This window comes from Podarcis erhardii, assembly GCF_964252035.2.
Source record: "Podarcis erhardii genome assembly, chromosome: 1".
Taxonomy (NCBI): Eukaryota; Metazoa; Chordata; class Lepidosauria; order Squamata; family Lacertidae; genus Podarcis; species Podarcis erhardii.
In genome coordinates this window covers 53,768,168-53,786,112 of record NC_138497.1, presented here as the reverse complement: position 1 = coordinate 53,786,112, position 17,945 = coordinate 53,768,168, and the positions used below count along the sequence as shown (strand labels likewise).

General features: G+C 40.2%; 1 protein-coding gene across 3 annotated transcripts in view; it reads left to right on the top strand.

Moving 5' to 3' along the window:
• The window catches only part of EXT2 (exostosin glycosyltransferase 2), a 78,463-nt gene that overhangs the window by 42,711 nt on the left and 17,807 nt on the right, over nt 1–17,945 (top strand). For all 3 annotated transcript variants that reach the window (XM_081834934.1, XM_081834933.1, XM_081834935.1), the window contains 2 exons: nt 7,759–7,948; nt 17,273–17,439. In XM_081834934.1, coding sequence (XP_081691060.1) covers nt 7,759–7,948; nt 17,273–17,439 — 357 coding nt within the window. The remainder of the gene's footprint in view (nt 1–7,758; nt 7,949–17,272; nt 17,440–17,945) is intronic.

Genomic DNA, 17,945 nt, shown 5'->3' with positions numbered 1-17,945 from the left:
GCAGGGAGGAAATGAAAGCAGAAGTCTTGTTGTGCAAGTTGAAGTCCTCTTGCACTCCATTGGATACAACCCAGTGTGTAGCAAAACAATACCTGTGGCTCCCCTCATCCTTTTAACTGAGAATTTTAATTTATTGGTTTACTACCCCTATGACACTTGCAGAGTCAAGGGAGTGTTCATATTTGTCAGTTTATTGCATGTTTAGGGAGTTCTCCTGTGCCACCTTTTGAGCACCATTGTACAAAATGTATGGCTCTGTTTTGTCATTGCTGTTTCAGTGTTCTCAAAAGGGGTGTCATAAATTGTAGTTTAACCACCACTATTTTAATAATCGCCAGGAGACCTGCTGTATGCAGAGCAATAAATGTACTTTCTCAGCAGACCTCCATTTTCTCTGTGACTGACTGCTAGAGAGCAACTTGGCTGTGAGACAGGAAAAGAGATGCCCTACTAAATGAAATAACAGATAAATACCGGTAGTTCAAAGAATGGCTCATGTTTAAGTTAGAGTGAGAGAGCAGCTAGTGCAGAGAATGGTATGAAGGTTCTACTGCTAAAACTAAGCAGTTCTTCTACTATAAGCCATCTTGGGGAAAGATTGCTTGGGACCAATATGTCAGTTGCTCTGAGCAACTCAGGGAGAGCCGATTACACAAAGATACTGCTATCTAAATGCTTGTTATACAAAAATTCACTTATCCAAACGCAAGGAATTAGTATCAAAACCATGCTATACACGCTACAGATTCAGATACCTGAACAGCTGAACCTGTCATATATTCTCCTACCTCATGTCAAATGTAGCGTCCCTAATATGTTGTCTGTTCTAGTCTAAGCAGTTTGCCTTAGTCGTGTAAAGTTAAGTTATAGTAGGTTTTGAAAAACTCTCCTGCTTTTCTAAAGGACTTATCTTGAGAGGGTTTTTTAAAAAAACAAACAAAAAACACCCATGAGTTTTATTAGTGTCCAGTGGGTTTAGTTGTCATGATGATAGATATCAATACTGTATTATTATATCGAGCCATCGTGTTAGCAGTGGTCTGAGAAAAGCATTTTATATAAAAACTAAAGGTATGCCTGTTGCCATGAGTACTTTAACTTACCAAACATACTGTTTGGAAAAGATTTTACAGTGCATCAGCTGAATATCTTTCAGAAATGTTTCCAGGTGAAATTTTATGGCATCTATCCTACAAATTGTAGGACAAGGTAACGACAAAGGCCTCTTAAGACCATACACTTTATAGCTATATGCAGCTTGATTGAAGGTTTTGGCACAGAGGTAGCCCAAAAATGTTCACTTAAAGAAAACTGTATTGAACCATTTTAGTTTCAGATCACTTGACACTTCAACATATCAGTTAAAATATTGGAAATGTTCAAGTGTTTCTGTAGCTAGACACTTACCTGCTTATTTGAGGAGAATATATTTCCTTTCACATGAGTAACTTGTCAGCCCTGAGAGACACCTCAACGAACAGCTATTAAAATAGCACAGGGTTTTTCTTTTGGACTGGCCAACAGATCTTTGTAGATCCTAGTCTGTTTGGACTAAGTAACAGGCATAGTGGTTGTGTGAATTATGACTTACCTTTGGAGAAACTTGCCCCTAAAATTAATGGAGTAAATACAGAAACTGTTAAAAATGCACAGACACCATGGTGCTTAGATGTCAAGGCCATGCCAACATTTAGGTAGAAGCTAATTTTGTCGTTGCTAACAGCTGCTAAGTTTCTGTTAGTGGTAAATGAAAAAATGTAGATTTGCTACCTATTACAGGTTGGTTTAACAAAACATGGAAACTCTCAGTCATGGAGAGATCTCAAACCAAATTAAAGGGGCATGAAATCCATACTCTGCGGGTGACTTCTTTTTTAAGGCTCCCATTTCTTGTATGTGTAGACTCAGCAATAGCAATGCACAAAATACCATTGCACCTTAGTTCAATTTTTATTTTGTCATGGATAAGGATAGTAGAAAACTTGTTCTAGAATTTTAGGGTGTTTTTTTTTTTTTTTTTTTTTTTTTACTGAACTTGGTCTTTCTCACAATTTATAGCCTGAAATGTAAATAAACTGTAGTTTTTGCTTGGTTTATACACCTACTGCTGCCACCACCCAAACTTCCACTGATCAGGTGTCGACAGGGAAGAGGAGTGGAGTGGAGGAGGATGCGACTGAATCCACCCCCCTTTCGCCTTTTAAACTAGCTGATCATCAGGATTTTAGTTTTAAAGAGAAGTTCCAGGTTCCTGCTTGGCTGCTGGGTTATTACAAAATGCTGGCTGAAAAGGGGGAAAACAAACAAGCAATTGCTTGGCAAGTTTGAGTGCTAGTTTTAGCCTAGGTAAACTAAAGTGCTTTGCTTACTGAAGAAGTGACTGATGACATTTATTATGAAACTCAAATTCTGGATTAAGAGAAATTATGTTCAAGACATATTATGCAAATTAACACAGCATTAAGGGTTAGATCAAGACTTCCCCAGAACAGAACTTTGCTAACTAGACACAGCCTCAGGTGGAATAAAGGAGGCATTTTTCATTGGTCCCTCCTACACCTCACTATGTCCCCTCAAAATCTGCTCTGGAAGGTTTGAGGACCCTACAGAATCATGTAAGAGGTTGGAGGGGTTGCAGAGGGAAGGAGAAATAGGTGTCACTTTTTGCCACTCTCCTTTCCTCCAGTGGGAGCTGCCTCCTGGATCCAAATTCTTTCTGTAAATGGAAGGAGCTCTTCAGGTTTGCCCTTTGACAAGTTGTGGATGGGAAGCATGGGGGGAATGTTGTCTCTATGCATTCAGTGGAAGTACATTCTGCTTGCAGAACAAAATAAAATAAAGGTATTCATTGTCAGGTAATTCATAGTAGAAACTGCATTGAGGTGACAATAGATACTTAAAACAACCCAGCCCCCCCCCCAAAACCACCCTCCCTTGGAAAAATGATGTAAGTATAATTTTAGTATTAAAAAAGTGTTGGAAAGAACATTTTGATCAATGTATCATTAAATCCTCCTTACTTCTTTCATAATAGTAGTCTGTTATGGTTCAAGCGGAATATGATTTCACAAAGTAATAAAATATGGCTGCTGAGAAGAAAATTGTGGGAGGGAAGGAAAATAGCACTGCTTTTGTTCATGAGAACAGTAAAAAAAACTTTTATTATCACCATGTTAGCTATCCAGCAATGGGGGAGTAATATTCACCCTCATAGTGTGCATGTGGGCGAGACTGAAGGAGTGAGTAACCAGGAACAGGATCTTCAAATTGTGTTGGGTAGCTCAACAAAAATGTCCTATCACCTCAAAAAGGATCCAGAAAAAGTTCAGAAAAGTGGCAACCAAAATGATCACGGGGTTAGGGCAAGGCACTATGAGGAAATACTACAACACTTGGGACTTTTTTAGTTTAGAGGAAAAGGCAACTAAGTGTAGACATGATCAAGGTGTATAAAATCATGCATTGCATGAAGAAAATGAGTGCTAGAACTCAGGGGCATTCAGTGAAGCTGGTCATCAGAAGATTCAGGAGAGACATAAGAAAGTCCTCCTTCACACAACACGCAGTTAAACTATGGAATTTGCTCCCACAAGGGGTGATGATGGTCACCAACCTGAACAGCTTTAAAAGAGGATTGGACAAATTCATGGAGGATCAGGCTATCAGTAATGGCTGTTAGCTGTGTTGGAAGCAGCATACCCCTGAATACCAGTTCCTGGGAATCACATGTGGGGAATCACAGTTGTTGTGCTCAGATCCTGCTTGCAGGTTGTGCAGGCTGAATAGGCAGGTGGTCTTCATCTTCCTTCTGCACTCCAGTCTGTGCCAGCGAAGTGGCTCAGGAGCATTATTCTATCTTCTCCTTTTTGTTCTCTTTCTGTCTTGGGGATTTATTTCATTTGATTATTTATGCAACATATTTATATGTTGCCTTTGAAAATAAGTTTAACGTCACAATAGTGTTCTTTGACTTGGGTATTGCATTGTTGGCACATAACTTCTGTTGTATTTTTAATTATTGTAATTGTGTTGGAGATAGAGTACAGATGTTTTCAGAAACAAACACTATAAATGATTATACACTAATCATTGGGAAATCAGTCATTTTCACTTATTACTCTTAAGATTAGCCCCCCCCCATGAAGTTTTTCTCTTTCCATGTGGGGTGAGGTTCAGAGTCCTTCATATCTCAGGAGACGTGAATTCCATCAGAATCTTTTTTGTGTGTGGGATAACTTTCTTCATTCTTTATTGAGTCTTAAAATAGTTTTAATACTGCATGCAGTTAAAGAAGAAGAAAGTCCACTTAGCCAAAGCAAAGGAAATAAATTCTCCAGTAGCAAATGGAAACTTTAAAATGTTTTGGTGTTTTTTTCTTTGCTAAATGGCAGTCTGACACAAATGAGTCGCTTCTTGTGGAGATGTTGCTTTAAAAAAATCACCAAAAGTTAGGCCAGTTTCCCAGCCTCCCACTCAGGTTCTGGATCCCAGTGCTTTGGCTTTTTTTGCTGTCTGCGGAAAGGAGACCGCTGTCAAACAGCCAGGAATGCCAGACCGAGCAATGTGAGAGCCCTGTTGCATTGCAGAGTTGACACTTGCAACTGGATATGGCTTGTACATAAAACTGATTCACGATAAATACCCTATCAGTCTTGGGTTAATTACTGTGGCTCCTGTAATGAATATTAGCTGGTTGAGCGTTGGGAAGGCTGGCGGCTGGGGGTGGGGAGTGAGTTAGAATTGTCTGAGCCATGGCTAAGTGTCAGCACTTTGTCAAAGAAAGTGATGGATGATTATACCATCAGTACCAGTTGTGGGGAGTGTGTGAGAGAGAGTGAGAGAGATCAGTTGGTGATCTCCAATACAAGGCCTGGATGCACCTGAAACAAATGTTGACTGATGCGTTTTCTATTGTTGGGAAGAACCATCCTTATGTCACCATCAATTTCATGCCCTGCTTCCATAATAGGGATTTAATTAGGCTTCTGTTGAGTTAATTACCTGCATTGTTTGCCTTTCTCCAACAGAAGTTTGTAAGACTCAAGTAAATCATGGAGGTTTGAATTTGCCCAATTTCCTGCCGAAAGTGAGGTCAATAGGTCCCAGACTGTAGACACACTTTTCAGGCAGGCAGCAGGGGGTTGGCTCTTAATGGTGCTTCAGCAATGCCTAAATGCCCTTTTGAAATGTTACTCTCAACTAAGGAAACTTGATTATTTTTGAGGTGGGGGCGTTCACTGTTGGATGTCAGAGTAGCAGAACATATTCTAGCTCAGCCATTCTTTGCCAGTGTCTCAATTACACAGTGGGCTCCTTTCAACAAAGTGGCACAGCTGCCTAGATGCTACATTTCTTTATCTAGACTTAGAAATGTGCTGGATGTTAAATGTACTATAAGAATTTCCATCATAGTTCTAGTATCAAAAAGTAAAACGATGCTTTTATGATATTGTTCATTTTGAAGGCAAACCTACTGGGATCAGTAGTAAAGAGGGTCAGGCAATTTGCCTCATTTGCCATAGCCATGAATCAAAGCTGGAGCTCCAGCTATTGATTAGAGATTACTTAAAGGAAGCTTTTGATTGCTTTGTTTCATTTGTCATTTGTCTGCCCTGCCCATCATTTGTTCCTGTGCTGCATTTGCAGTACAGTGGTACCTTCCTTTAAGAACAGCCCTGGTTACCAACAATTCGGTTTATGAACTCCACAAAACTGGAAGTAGTGTCCTGGTTTGCAAACTTTACCTCAGTCTAAGAACGGAATCCGAACGGTGGAAGGGCACTGGTGGCAGGGGCCTCATTAGGGAAAGTGTGCCTCAGTTTAAGAATGGTTCCGGTTTAAGAACGGACTTCCGGAACGGATTAAGTTTGTAAACCGTGGTACCAATGTATATACATGTAATGATTAGCAGATGAACAGTGAAAGACAAGAGCTAAAGAACAACTTACATATGAGTAGGCACCCCGTCTTGTTTTAAGTGGCAAATAAGCTCCCCAACTTGCCATTGCAGACATGAAGCTTGAAAGAATGCTACTTTTAATGTTTTGTCCAGACATTGTAAAAAATATTGTAGGAAACACCATACTTTTCCAGACAGAGGGAGAGAGACTAGTTTTTCCAGAAAAAATGCATATCTTTTCTAATCATTTCTTGTTGGTATACCACTGCACCATTTTATACCCATTGTCATTCAGGCACCAGTAACCTCCTGACTGAACTACTCTAACATGCTGTACCCAGAGCTGTCCATTGACCTTGCTATGCCATTAAATGATTCAAAATTGTGCTGTCTGACAGTTTTCTGAGATGGTGCTTATTACTCTGGTTTTATTTAATCTACAGTGACTCCCTAGTCATGGTGCTGGTTACTACTATTTAAAAGTCCTAAATGCAGTGGAGGACGCTGTGATTGCTCCACATTAAAAAAAAACTATATAAAAAAACTTGGTGCCCAGGCAAAACTAGTGTATGGGAGGATCTAGCAAAACTCTATGGCAGAGAAGATCTAAATGACTTTCCTATGAACATTAGTAGATGACTGCATCACAGTAAGCCTTCCGATCCAGCACTGTTCAAACTATTGCCGTGTTCTGTAGTGTTTTGTATTACAGCTCCCATCATCTCCCATCATGGGCCATGCTTACTGGGGCTGAAGGGAATTGAAATCCAAAACTTCTGGAGGACCAGTAGGTTGGGCAAGGATGGTCTCTTTAGGACACACATCCCTTCCAGCTGCCCCTGACAGTTGGGAGATTCCCTAGAGCATTTTTCAATAAAGTGTGAGTGGTTCTTGTTGGAAGTGAAAATTGAGAATATCCATATGTGCAACAAAATTATTTAGCTGCATATCAGACTCTGTTGATCCTAGCCAATATGTTACAATGTCCTATGCAAGGGTGAAGTTAATTCCCTAGTTTTTCATAGGCCTAGATTTTTTTAAAAAATCTGCTTTCCCCCTGTCTATATTCTTTAATGTTAGACTTTGATTGTGTCTCTGGGAAAAGAAATGTATACTACAAAATGCATTCTGTTGGGACTCTACATTTTGGCTCTATTGTGCCTTATCTGCATCTCTGCCAGCTAAATTGGCTTCCTTATGATGGTAAAATAAGTCTTTTAAAAGTATTTAGGGAACATTAGGTGGAGTAAATAACTAAAGTTGATCTTTGCCTCTCTCTTTTTTTAAATGCTTGAAAGGTAGACTGTTTAAAACCATAGAACAAGCCTATTTTTGTTGAAGGTTGCTTTTTTATCCTTCTGTATTGAACCAAGAGTATGTTTTCTTTTTTATTTGTGCCCATTTTGTGTCAGGTTTATTAATTTGCCTCTTTTTACTTCATTCCCCCCCAGAAATTGTGGCACTAGGCTGGTTTTCTGTTTGTTGGCCTAGTCTGAATTCATATAAAGATTAAGCTTCCTTTTGGGAAGAGAGATGTGGGGAAGAAGCAAGCCAGGGTAGCCGAATCTTTCTGGTTTTCCAGTAATCTGTCTTTTATTCTCCAGTAGCCCTGAACATACTTGATTACTTTATTATACTTTATTATGACTTGAACAAATGCACAGAACATGTTTATATTTAACCGAGATTGGTGTTTTATCACAAAAAGAGGCTTTCAAAGACCAGTTTTCCCTCTAAAATGCTTAATGTGTTGGTGTGCTGATCTGGTCCTAATGATGGAAATTGCATTCAGTTGATTTATTCCAATTTTATTACTGAAAAGTGACCTTTGTTTAATCCTACTTCTTTCCTTTCTGCAGAAATGGAGCAGCGTAAGCAATCCACTATTTCTTCCGCTGATTCCACCTCAGTCGCAAGGCTTCACTGCTATTGTCCTGACCTATGATCGGGTTGAGAGCCTCTTTAGAGTCATCACTGAAGTCTCAAAGGTGCCCAGCCTTTCAAAGTTGTTAGTAGTTTGGAACAACCAGAACAAAGTTCCACCAGAAGGTAAGTTGTGGGGAACCAAGCTCCTCCTATGAGGTGACCCATTTTTCCTTTACACCCTGGCTTGAAGTCATGTCATGCTGAAAACAGAAGAGCTTCCTTCATAAGCATGGGGATGATCCAAGCCATGCCTGTGAAGGAACTCACTGGGGCTTGAAGTCACGTCTCAAACGCTGATTGGCAGTGACTTAAAGCTTCTCTTCCAACAGGGATCAATTGCTCTCCAGAGTTCATGAGTGTTGCTGATTCTGGCAGGGCTTGCATCTGGCCTCTAAATTAAAAAGGCACTGGGTGCAAGCTCTGCTAATCGTAGAACAATCAGGAGCACCACTTTTAAGGTTCCTGATTGTTCCTTAACAGCCACATCTTGACCTCCACCACAGTTGATGTCATATACAATGTTGGCTTGGAGGAAATTGCCTCATGAGCCAAATTAGGACCACTGCTGTGCCTAACTAGGTCTGTGGTACCAAGGCTTCACATACCTGCCTTAAGAGCTTAAGCACAATATTCTTTGGAGCCTACTTTTGACCGTACTATTGAGGAAGGAGAAGTATTTTTTGTGATTGTCCATCAGTTGTGGAACTCTGTTAAGAACGCTGTGAAAGTTGAAGCCTTTGAAAAACGTTGTGGATACTGTACTTCACTGTTTAATGGCTTTTAGTGCCCAGATTTTAAGTAGATGCGCAGTAATGTGAATTCCTAAATGTAATTTAATTTCAGTATAACCATCTTGAGAAAAAGCAGAATAGAAATTAAAATACAGTGGTTTAAGGCACAAGTATACTTGATTCTATAACTCCACAAATTATTTCTCTTCCCTTGTCTCCTTTTAAACAAGTTATGCAACTTCCATGTTCAGATTTTCAAAATCACAAAGTAGATCACTTACTTGGCAAGTTGTGAAATATTACTATAAAAGGAAAATATGCACTTAAAATAAAATATTGGGTGCTGCTCTGTTCAGCTATTAAGTCAAAAGCAACCACAGACTGTTTGCCAATGGAAGTTTTCCTTCCCTGCCAGACCATACTCATGAAAATACTGACCAATTGTTTAAAAGCTAGGCTTCATCTCATGAATGACTCTGGTGTGCCAGTGCTTATTGCTTTTCCAAGCCCTATTTGTTACCTTCAGTTCTCACTTCATTGTACTCTTGTTCTTCTAAATAGAGCAAATCCTACCAAAATTTAACAGTGAACCTTTTCATGAACTTTAATATCAGTATATTTCAAATGTCCCATGAAATTACTGCTTAGGCCCTAGAATGTTGTATGCCATCTCAACCAAACTGCATGTTCATCTACCAGTGATGAGTAAATGTTAATTGACGGTTAGTGAATTTCACTTTTTTGCTTTGAGGTAATATAATTATCAAGTGTATAATTGAACATTTCATTTCTGCATGAAGCCTGATTTTGCTGAACTTCCCATTGCTTGAAATTCTCTAGAATCTAAATGCATTCTCAAAGTCAGAATGTTTAACCCAGGGATGCAGGCCTCCAGGACACTGTCAGGCCATGCCCCCTCCCCAGCACTCTCTTTGAGTGCTTTTGCCTGGCCGAATGTGCCCTTGAACTCTGTTAATGCCTCTTGCTTGCCTGGATGGAAGGAAGGGGTGTGTGTGTATGTAGGTGTGTGTGTGTAAAAACCTCTGGCTTTTGCATGGCTGAAATTTAGTCTACTGTATAAAGGTAAGAGTTTCATCTGTTATTCTTCTCTCATATGCTTCTGGGCCTGATCACTTTTATCTCTGGCCACACATGCCACTGGCATGTGGCCCCTGGAAGGCCACCCATGAGGAACTGTGGCCTTCACGTTACCAGGTTCCCACAGCTAATTTAACCCGTGGTCCTTTCGCAGTATACATTAGATTGTGAGAAGTGGTGTTACAGGGAACCAGGCAGAGGGCCTTCCTGGTAGCTGTGCCCACCCCGTGGAATGCCTTCCCATCAGATGTCAAGAAAATAAACAGCCATCTGTCTTTTAGAAGACATCTGAAGGCAGCCCTGTATAGGGAAGTTTTAAATGTTTGATGTTTTACTGTGTCTGATGTTTTAATTTGTTGGGAGCCGCCCAGAGTGTTTGGGGCAACCCAATCAGATGGGTGGCATATAAATTATTATTATTATTATTAAAATAGAAATGTGTGTTTCTTTCTTAAGATCTGTTTTGAACATATATTTCCATTCCAATAAACTAAACAATGAAACGTACATGTACCAATATATATTCCAACGTTTCTTGACATATTGCCCTTTGGTATAATATGCATGTGCCACATAACTTTGTGTGCAGAAAATGAAGGATGCAGTTTAAGAGGTTGAGGAAGGGTAGGTATTGACCTCTAGTAGTAGTAGATGCCACCAAGCAGTGCTGGGTGGTATATCAAATGAAACTTTCACCTTAGAAATCCTCCCAAACTTGACATGCTTAGTGGTGTACAGGGGGCATACTGTGACCTGTTTGCTGAGTACTTAAAGGATAATTCCTTGTAGTTACTTCAGCCTGAATGCTAAAATTGTGCAGTGCAGTCTGGGAGCCGCTCGGAGCACTGTGCAGTCCTGTTTTGTGGTACGTGTTTTGATTGCTATGGCATGAGGACAAAGACAAGGTGATTAGAAGGGTCCAGCATTATGTACTAGCACATCGTTCCTCTTGGCTTATTACATCTAACAGAAGGGGCTGACTGCCTGGGTCCACAAATGAAAGTGATGAAATACTCCATGTTTGGAGTGGTCCCAGCTACCTTTAGAATGGGCAGTTACAAGGTCACGTCTAAAGAGAGCCTTCCTGAATTCTAAGTATTGCAACAAGTACTGACTGGCTGTGGAAAAGCCCCTCTTCAGTAAAGTGCACAAGTGGCTGCTTGTCAGCTCCAAGCCCTTTTGGAAGATTATTTCAATCCATTTTAACCTGAATCCCTGATTGTGAACTGCTTTTACAGCACTTGAGTGCTGAGAGTACAGGTTATAATGGCCTACAACGAATAAACCCTGTGGCCTATTGTGCTTGCTTATGGATCTCTAGTCAAAGACAGTCAAAGCTAAAGTGATTGCACCAGCCATAACTTGCTGAGTAACCATGGATTGGATATGCTGCCAAGCTAGGAGGAAGATGGAGTAACTTGCTGCCCACTCTTCCCTTCCACACTTGAGCATATGCCTTGAACCTGCTACACTCCAGTTTTCTTGGCGAAGAAGTCACTGACTGCCTACTGCTGTTCACCAGAACTTCTCAGAATCATTGGTCAGCTTGGGATAAATAAAAGGGCATGGCATGTTGCACCCTTCTCCGCAGCCCAGACCAAGCTCCAACAATTGCTTTAGGAGTGGAGATTTATTTAGGGGTCCATCCTCCTCCAGTGCTCTCTCCTTTTTGTTTGTTTCTTTCTAGCAACTGGACAAAAGAATAGTGAAGGAGTATGGGATCCGGATCCCTCTCTTTGTGTTTCTTGAGGAAGAGAAGTTGTGCGAGGGAAGTTAGAAGTAGGTGGGGGTTCATATCTTCATACATACAGGTTCATACATATACGTATACACACAGAATTGTGTGTGTTGCCCTGTCCAAGTTCACACACTGATTTCTGGGTGTGTGTTTCCACTTTCTATTTATATAAATAAAAACATGCACTTTATTTTTAGTATTTTGAGCTATTGTGCTTTTAGTGTGTCAAAGAAATAGAATACTAGAAATGATTTGGGGTAGAAAGGGGTTAATTGTGTGAACACTGATTGATCAGTTGATTACTGGTCAGCTTTATCTGATGCATGTAGTTCATAGATACTGAAATATTTTGCATTGGGGTGAAATATTTTTGTACCTTTGAATAAAAGAAGCCTATCTGAAGCTTTGTTATAAAATGTATAAGTGTCCTGCCTCTTGAGAGCAGAACAATCATTGGGTTTCTTAAGCTCGCATGGCTTCTTATCATCTCTCCCCTGTGTGTGTACATGTTCGTTTATTTAATCCTGAGATTTGGATGAAGCCAAATTATTTGATAGCAAAATTGTCATGGCCAAGTAGTATTTCACTATTTTTAAACTAAAACTCTGTTCATTGTAGCAGATCATTATATAACCCTTTTTCATTGATATACTGTTGAAAATATATTAAGTTGTTGACATGAAAAATAATTGGCCCTGAAGGTCATAGGTTTGTTTCCTTACTGAGACTTAGTTATTTAGCTTTACTTTCTAATAGGTATGTATTTTAATAACTTTCTTATGTGACCGCCAGCTACCCCCTTCATCTATGTATTTTTAACACTTGGATAGGTTGTGGAATGTCCTGGTCTGCTGTCGAGGGGTTTAATTTAATTTGTTTTAATTCAAATGCATACAGTTCGTTCCACCTAGCTCTTTGGTAGGATAGCAGAACTTGGTTTCACTAAGTCTTTCATTCAGTCTGTCTATTACGGCTCCTAATCCTTGGACTTCAAAGCTTCTGCCATTTATAGCCTATTAAAGCCAGGAAGTTTCTGATGGATTAGGACAAGGAATGAGTTTGAAGTTAGTAATGCACACCGCTGTCAACGATAAGGTTTAGTTTATTACCCTACGGTAGTATCTGCACATTTATGGCTATTCTCTTTTAATTGGTTATAGTAAAGCTGGGACCATTAACCTGGTTGAGTATCAAATGCAGGATATCCTGGCCAGTGCTGTATAGGGAACACATTTCTGGCTTTGAGCAAAGTCAGGTACGTTTTCTGTTATTTGAACCAGTTGTATTTTTGATATACATTAATGGGAACTAGAAAGAGAACATCAAAGGTAATTTTTGCTCATGATGGCCCTACAGTAAATTCAGATTTGAAATTGGCTCTTAATATTGGCTACTGCATCGGTGGATATAAAGGCAGTTAGCTTATCCACCTCTCCCCACAATTCCCCACTGATGGCCCCATAGTAACTGTATAAATTCATCTCTCTTTATGTATTACCAATTCGTAACTTGGTTGTATAATAAAAAATATTGTAAGCCTTTGCTACAGGCTTACAAAAATTAAAGAGAAATAAAATGAACTCATGCCAGTGTTCACTTTAAGAGTGTAAAGTTACAGGCAAGTTTGAAGCCCCCACCCTAGTATCTCAATGACTACCTGACATTTCTGAAGTGTGCTTCTTCTGTTTTATTTTAAAATGAAACAATACTAACAAACATGTTGCAAGATTGTAAATCATGTAAATTGAAGTCAGGCATAATGTTGTGTGACATAGCATGAAACTATTAATTGCACAAAATCTAGAACTTGTGCTCTGCCACCTTGGTCCTTAGAAGCCCGGGGAACTATAATTGTAGTAAAATCCAGAAATTAACAAAAACAGGTTGTTTCCATTAACAAAGGTAGCAACGCTAGACTCCCAGCTCAAGAATTGGTTTCTGAATAAAGAATCAGAAGGACCTTTCTGAGCTGTATTGGGTGCAGCTGCAACCTAAGGTCTACTGCATTCTTACAATTCAAAGATCTTTCCAATCTGGGTTCAGGCCTGGCTAAGGAACTGAGTCAGCCTTGGCCGCCCTGATGAATGACCTTTGCAGAGTGCAGGGCAGGGGGAGTGTGACATTGCACCTGCTTCTTGATATCTTCTTGGCATTTGATCCTTTCAACCATGGTATCGTCTTGGACCAGCTCTAGGGAATGAGAATTGGGGGCACTGTATTACAGTGGCTCCAGTCCTACCTTCACGACTGAGTCCATAGCGTAGCATTTGTAGAGTGCCTTTCTGGCCCCTGGCAGCTAATTCTGGGGTATCGCAGGGGGCTGTCTTATCTATGATGCTGTTTAATATCTACATGAAGCTGTTGGGAAGTGGTCATTGGGAGTTTCAGGGCAAGGTGCTATCAGTGTGCTGATGACACTCAGCTCCGTTTCTCCATAACATCTGAATCATCCATGGAGAAATGGATGAGGGTTAGAAAAGCTGAGCTTGAATCATGGCAAGACACTGGCAGTGTGGATGAGTAGCTCCATTGTCTCAGTTGCCTGCCCTGGATGGGGTTGCACTCCCCTCTGTAGGAGCAGGTTCACAGTCTGAGTTGCTTCTGGATCTATCTGCCACTGGATGCTCAGGTAGCCTCAGTAGCTATAAGCGCCTTTTACCAACTGTGGGTGGTTCCACAGCTACAGTCATTCCTCATCCAGGAATGCCTTCCCACCATATTTCATGCACTAGTTACTTCAGGACTAGATTATTGCAATGCACTCTTATGTGGGACTTCCTTCACAATTAATCTGGAAGCTGCAGTTAGTGCAGAATGCTGCAGCACAATTGCTGGCAGGAGTGAGGCCTTGTCAGCATATACACTTATGCTCAGAGATCCGCACTGGTTGCCAATTTGCTACCGGACCAAGTTCAAGGTGTTAACATTAGCATATAAAGCCCATAACGAGTTGGAACTACTTTACCTATGAGGTCGCCTTGTGCCACATCTGCCCACTCGACCACTTCGATCAGCAGAATTGGCACTACTACAGGTGCCCCGTAACACCTGTTCTACATTTAAAAGAACTTGATCATTTAGTGTGGCAGTGTCCATACTTTGCAACAATTTTAATCTGTTTTAGTATTTTAACTTTTGTATGTTTTAAAGTAGGGTTGTACATTTTTCTTGATTTTACTGTTTTATCTTTCGAGGGGTGTTTTGTTTTTGTTTTGTTTGTTTTAAAAAACCCAATCAAGTGTTGTATCAATTTTATGAAATAAATAAATAAAATAATAAATGAATCCAAAAGTGTCAGCTTACAAGTATCAAATCTTTCAGAAAACCATAAATTCTCTCTCACTGGAGTATTAAAGAGCCTTTGAGGGCTATTGGCTGCATGTATGTAAATAGGTAGTTAGTCGTCATTAGCAGAATGTTCAGTGTGTAAGGAGGATTGTCGGCTCAGCCAGAGTGCCAACAAATGCATATGACTTGCACATAGGATATTAATTTTAAAAAAGAGACTGCTTGGAAGCTTTGCAGTGTTATAGGAGAAACTGATGTTTTTCACTTAGTCTGCATTTGCTAAAATAAATATTGTGGTCTAAATGTCTGCTGCTAGAAATATTTGTGTAGGCAGAAACATTATTATAATTCTCCCTTCTTATCCAATAACTTTTCATTAACATTTAACTCTAAACTGATGGTTTTTATGCTCAAGAAAATTATGCAGAGTGGGTAAAAGTTACAATGTTAAGAGTTGATCTCGTTTCCACTGCTATTGCCACACTATATTCTACAACGTGAAATTGCTGTCATCTCCGTAGCATCCTCACTTCACTATTGGTAGTTATACCTATGTGACCTATGTTTAGATAACACACGAATCTCTAACACAGTTTATTCCTGCTCCTTAGCAATGCTGACAGTAGAAGGATATTAATTTAGTGAACTTACCTCTATTTAGATGCAGTGCAAAAAATAAAAAATAAAAACGTTTCCTGCTTCAAGCTGAAATGATGCACAACCTGCTAAAGATGGATATCTATCTGTCTATCCCAACCTTCCCTTAAAGAACGTGTGGGGTGACACATCTGGCCTTAGCCTGTTTCTTCTCATTATGACCTTTTGAGGTAAAACTAAACTAAGATAGTGCCTTAGGTCACCTGGTTCAGTAAACAGGATCTGTCTGTTAATTTCTTGCAATTGTTTGGAGTTAAGGAAATATACAAAAACATACACATATTAAATTATCTACTACTGAGAGTGACTAGAATTTTTGTTTAGGTAATGAACTTATATTTAGGTCATCACAGTGTCACAGAACATGGCTCTAGAAAGCCACCATTTCCTCCCCTCATCTTCTCTTGTGTCTCACTAGATACTCACATGGCTCCGTTCCTCTTCCATCTCATCTGATTCATACCTAGCCTTTTCTGGAGTGTATACCTTATTGCCCTTCTCTTAGCTTGCGTGTATTTGTGTACACACAAAGTGTGTGTTCTGCCACTGAACCAAGGCCTCACTAAGAGTGCTAGTAAGAATTAATTATATAAAACATTTTTTAGTTTTAACAAGGGCCACCTTGGAGTAGGAAACTGAAATGATTATATTTCCAAAACCTCTCACTCTGTATTTCTTGTTTCTTTTGCTCATCTGGGCCAATTCCGCCTTTCTTAAAACCCCTCCAAGGTAAACTTTCTTTTCATAGTTGTTTAGTGTGGTTTGGAAAGGGGTACAGTTTTCCTAAGGAAGCTGTCTCAGGTATTATGTTTGGATGCCAGCATCTGAAGTGTGCAGAACTTTATACGTTCTTTTGGAGTACTCTGTAAACTATGAAATCAGACTCTCCTAGCAGTGAAAATGGACATCTGACCATAATCTCCATCAACTGTGTTTTCAGGAAACAGAGATGTTTTCATGTACATCTCTTTTATGTGTACCTACTAGTCACAGAGCAGTGAAAGGGATCTCTTAGGCCTGATATCAGTGCCACAGTACTAAGATCAGAGAGAACGTATCCTTGTGAGGGATCTCTTGTCTGGTCTTAGTGCTAAGCACCACAGTGCCATGATTGGCAGTGAGCCCTCTGCCTGCCTTTTCTGTAAAGTGCAGGCAGAGGGTTCTTTCCAGTTACACCCTTCTCCCAGATCTGGAGTGGAGAGGGCTGGGAGTGCTGAGTGAGTTACTGACCTGCTTGCCTGATGTGTTGGGAGTGCATGTATGAGTGTTATAGAGTGCTGAGTGCTTGGTGTCTGGTGCATGTGTATTTGTAACAAAGGGAAGATAGAGGTACATACTTTTTTCCCCTTGGGGGGGGGGTTGTCCCATCTACTTTTGCCCCATCAGTTGTTGGAATGTGTGCATGCAAACACACACACACACACACACACACACAGAGAGAGAGAGAGGGGGGGGGGTATGGGTTCCCCACCCCTGTATTAAATAATGATGTATGTTCTTACTGCTAGTAGTATTCAAAGTCGTACCTGTATCTCAAGGTTATTTGAATTAATTGGAGTGTTGGAATACATTGGATGAAGTTCAGTGCTGTGAAGTTATAAATGTTGTATCAGTGCAAGCATATCAGCTTGCCAGACAAAATTATTCCCTCTCCCCTCTCACCGCATGCTGTCTGGGGTTCTCCCACAGCCAGTTGTGAGAGGAGGAGAGGGGAGAACAGTCCCATTGTGCAAGCAGACACCCATGCGTAGTGCTTCCACTGACAGGGTTTGTCAAGTGAATCCCTCCCATAGTTTAATTGTCCTGCTGTACTCATGGCCTTGTACGTGCATAGAGCACAAGGACTTGATGGGGGTGGGGTGGAGGTGTAATAAAATTGCAGCTGAGATACAGCAAAAATGCAAACAAAATCTTAGATTTTGTTCTTCTTCACAGAAACTGTTTGGCCGAAAGTTCGAGTGCCACTAAAGGTTGTACGGACCACAGAAAACAAGTTGAGTAACCGCTTCTTCCCCTATAATGAGATTGAAACGGAAGCAGTGTTGGCCATTGATGATGACATAATCATGTTGACATCAGATGAGCTGCAGTTTGGTTATGAGGTAAGACGGCTTCTGCTTTTTGCATGACTTGAGTTGATTGAGTTAAATGCTTCTGGGGACAAATCCTCAGCTAAAATGTTCTTAACCTTCAAGTAGTGCCATGATGCATAATCAGCATAAAGTTCTTGCAGCTATCCAGGAAATGTTGTTAATCTTCAGAAAATATTATCTTTGCATTTTGCTGCCCTTGCTCCCCAGCATGGAGGGAGGATTAGTTATAGTTCTTTTCCAACTCATATGCAAGGTTAGCACATAAAGATGTGTGCCAGAGAGCCTGAAAAATGAAACTCTTGGACAGAAGCAGAGGGGAAACTATATGTGTGTTTCTCTCATGACGCTTTTTGGGGATTTCCAAAACCTGTCTTCCTGTGTTGCCCGTTTAGTCTTCTACTATAAGCAAAAGTTTGTCTACAGCACATTGGATGATTATTATGACATAGGCCTCCCCAAAATGCTCTCAGGACAGCTTAACATAAAATAGAAACAAATTAAATATACAATAGCCA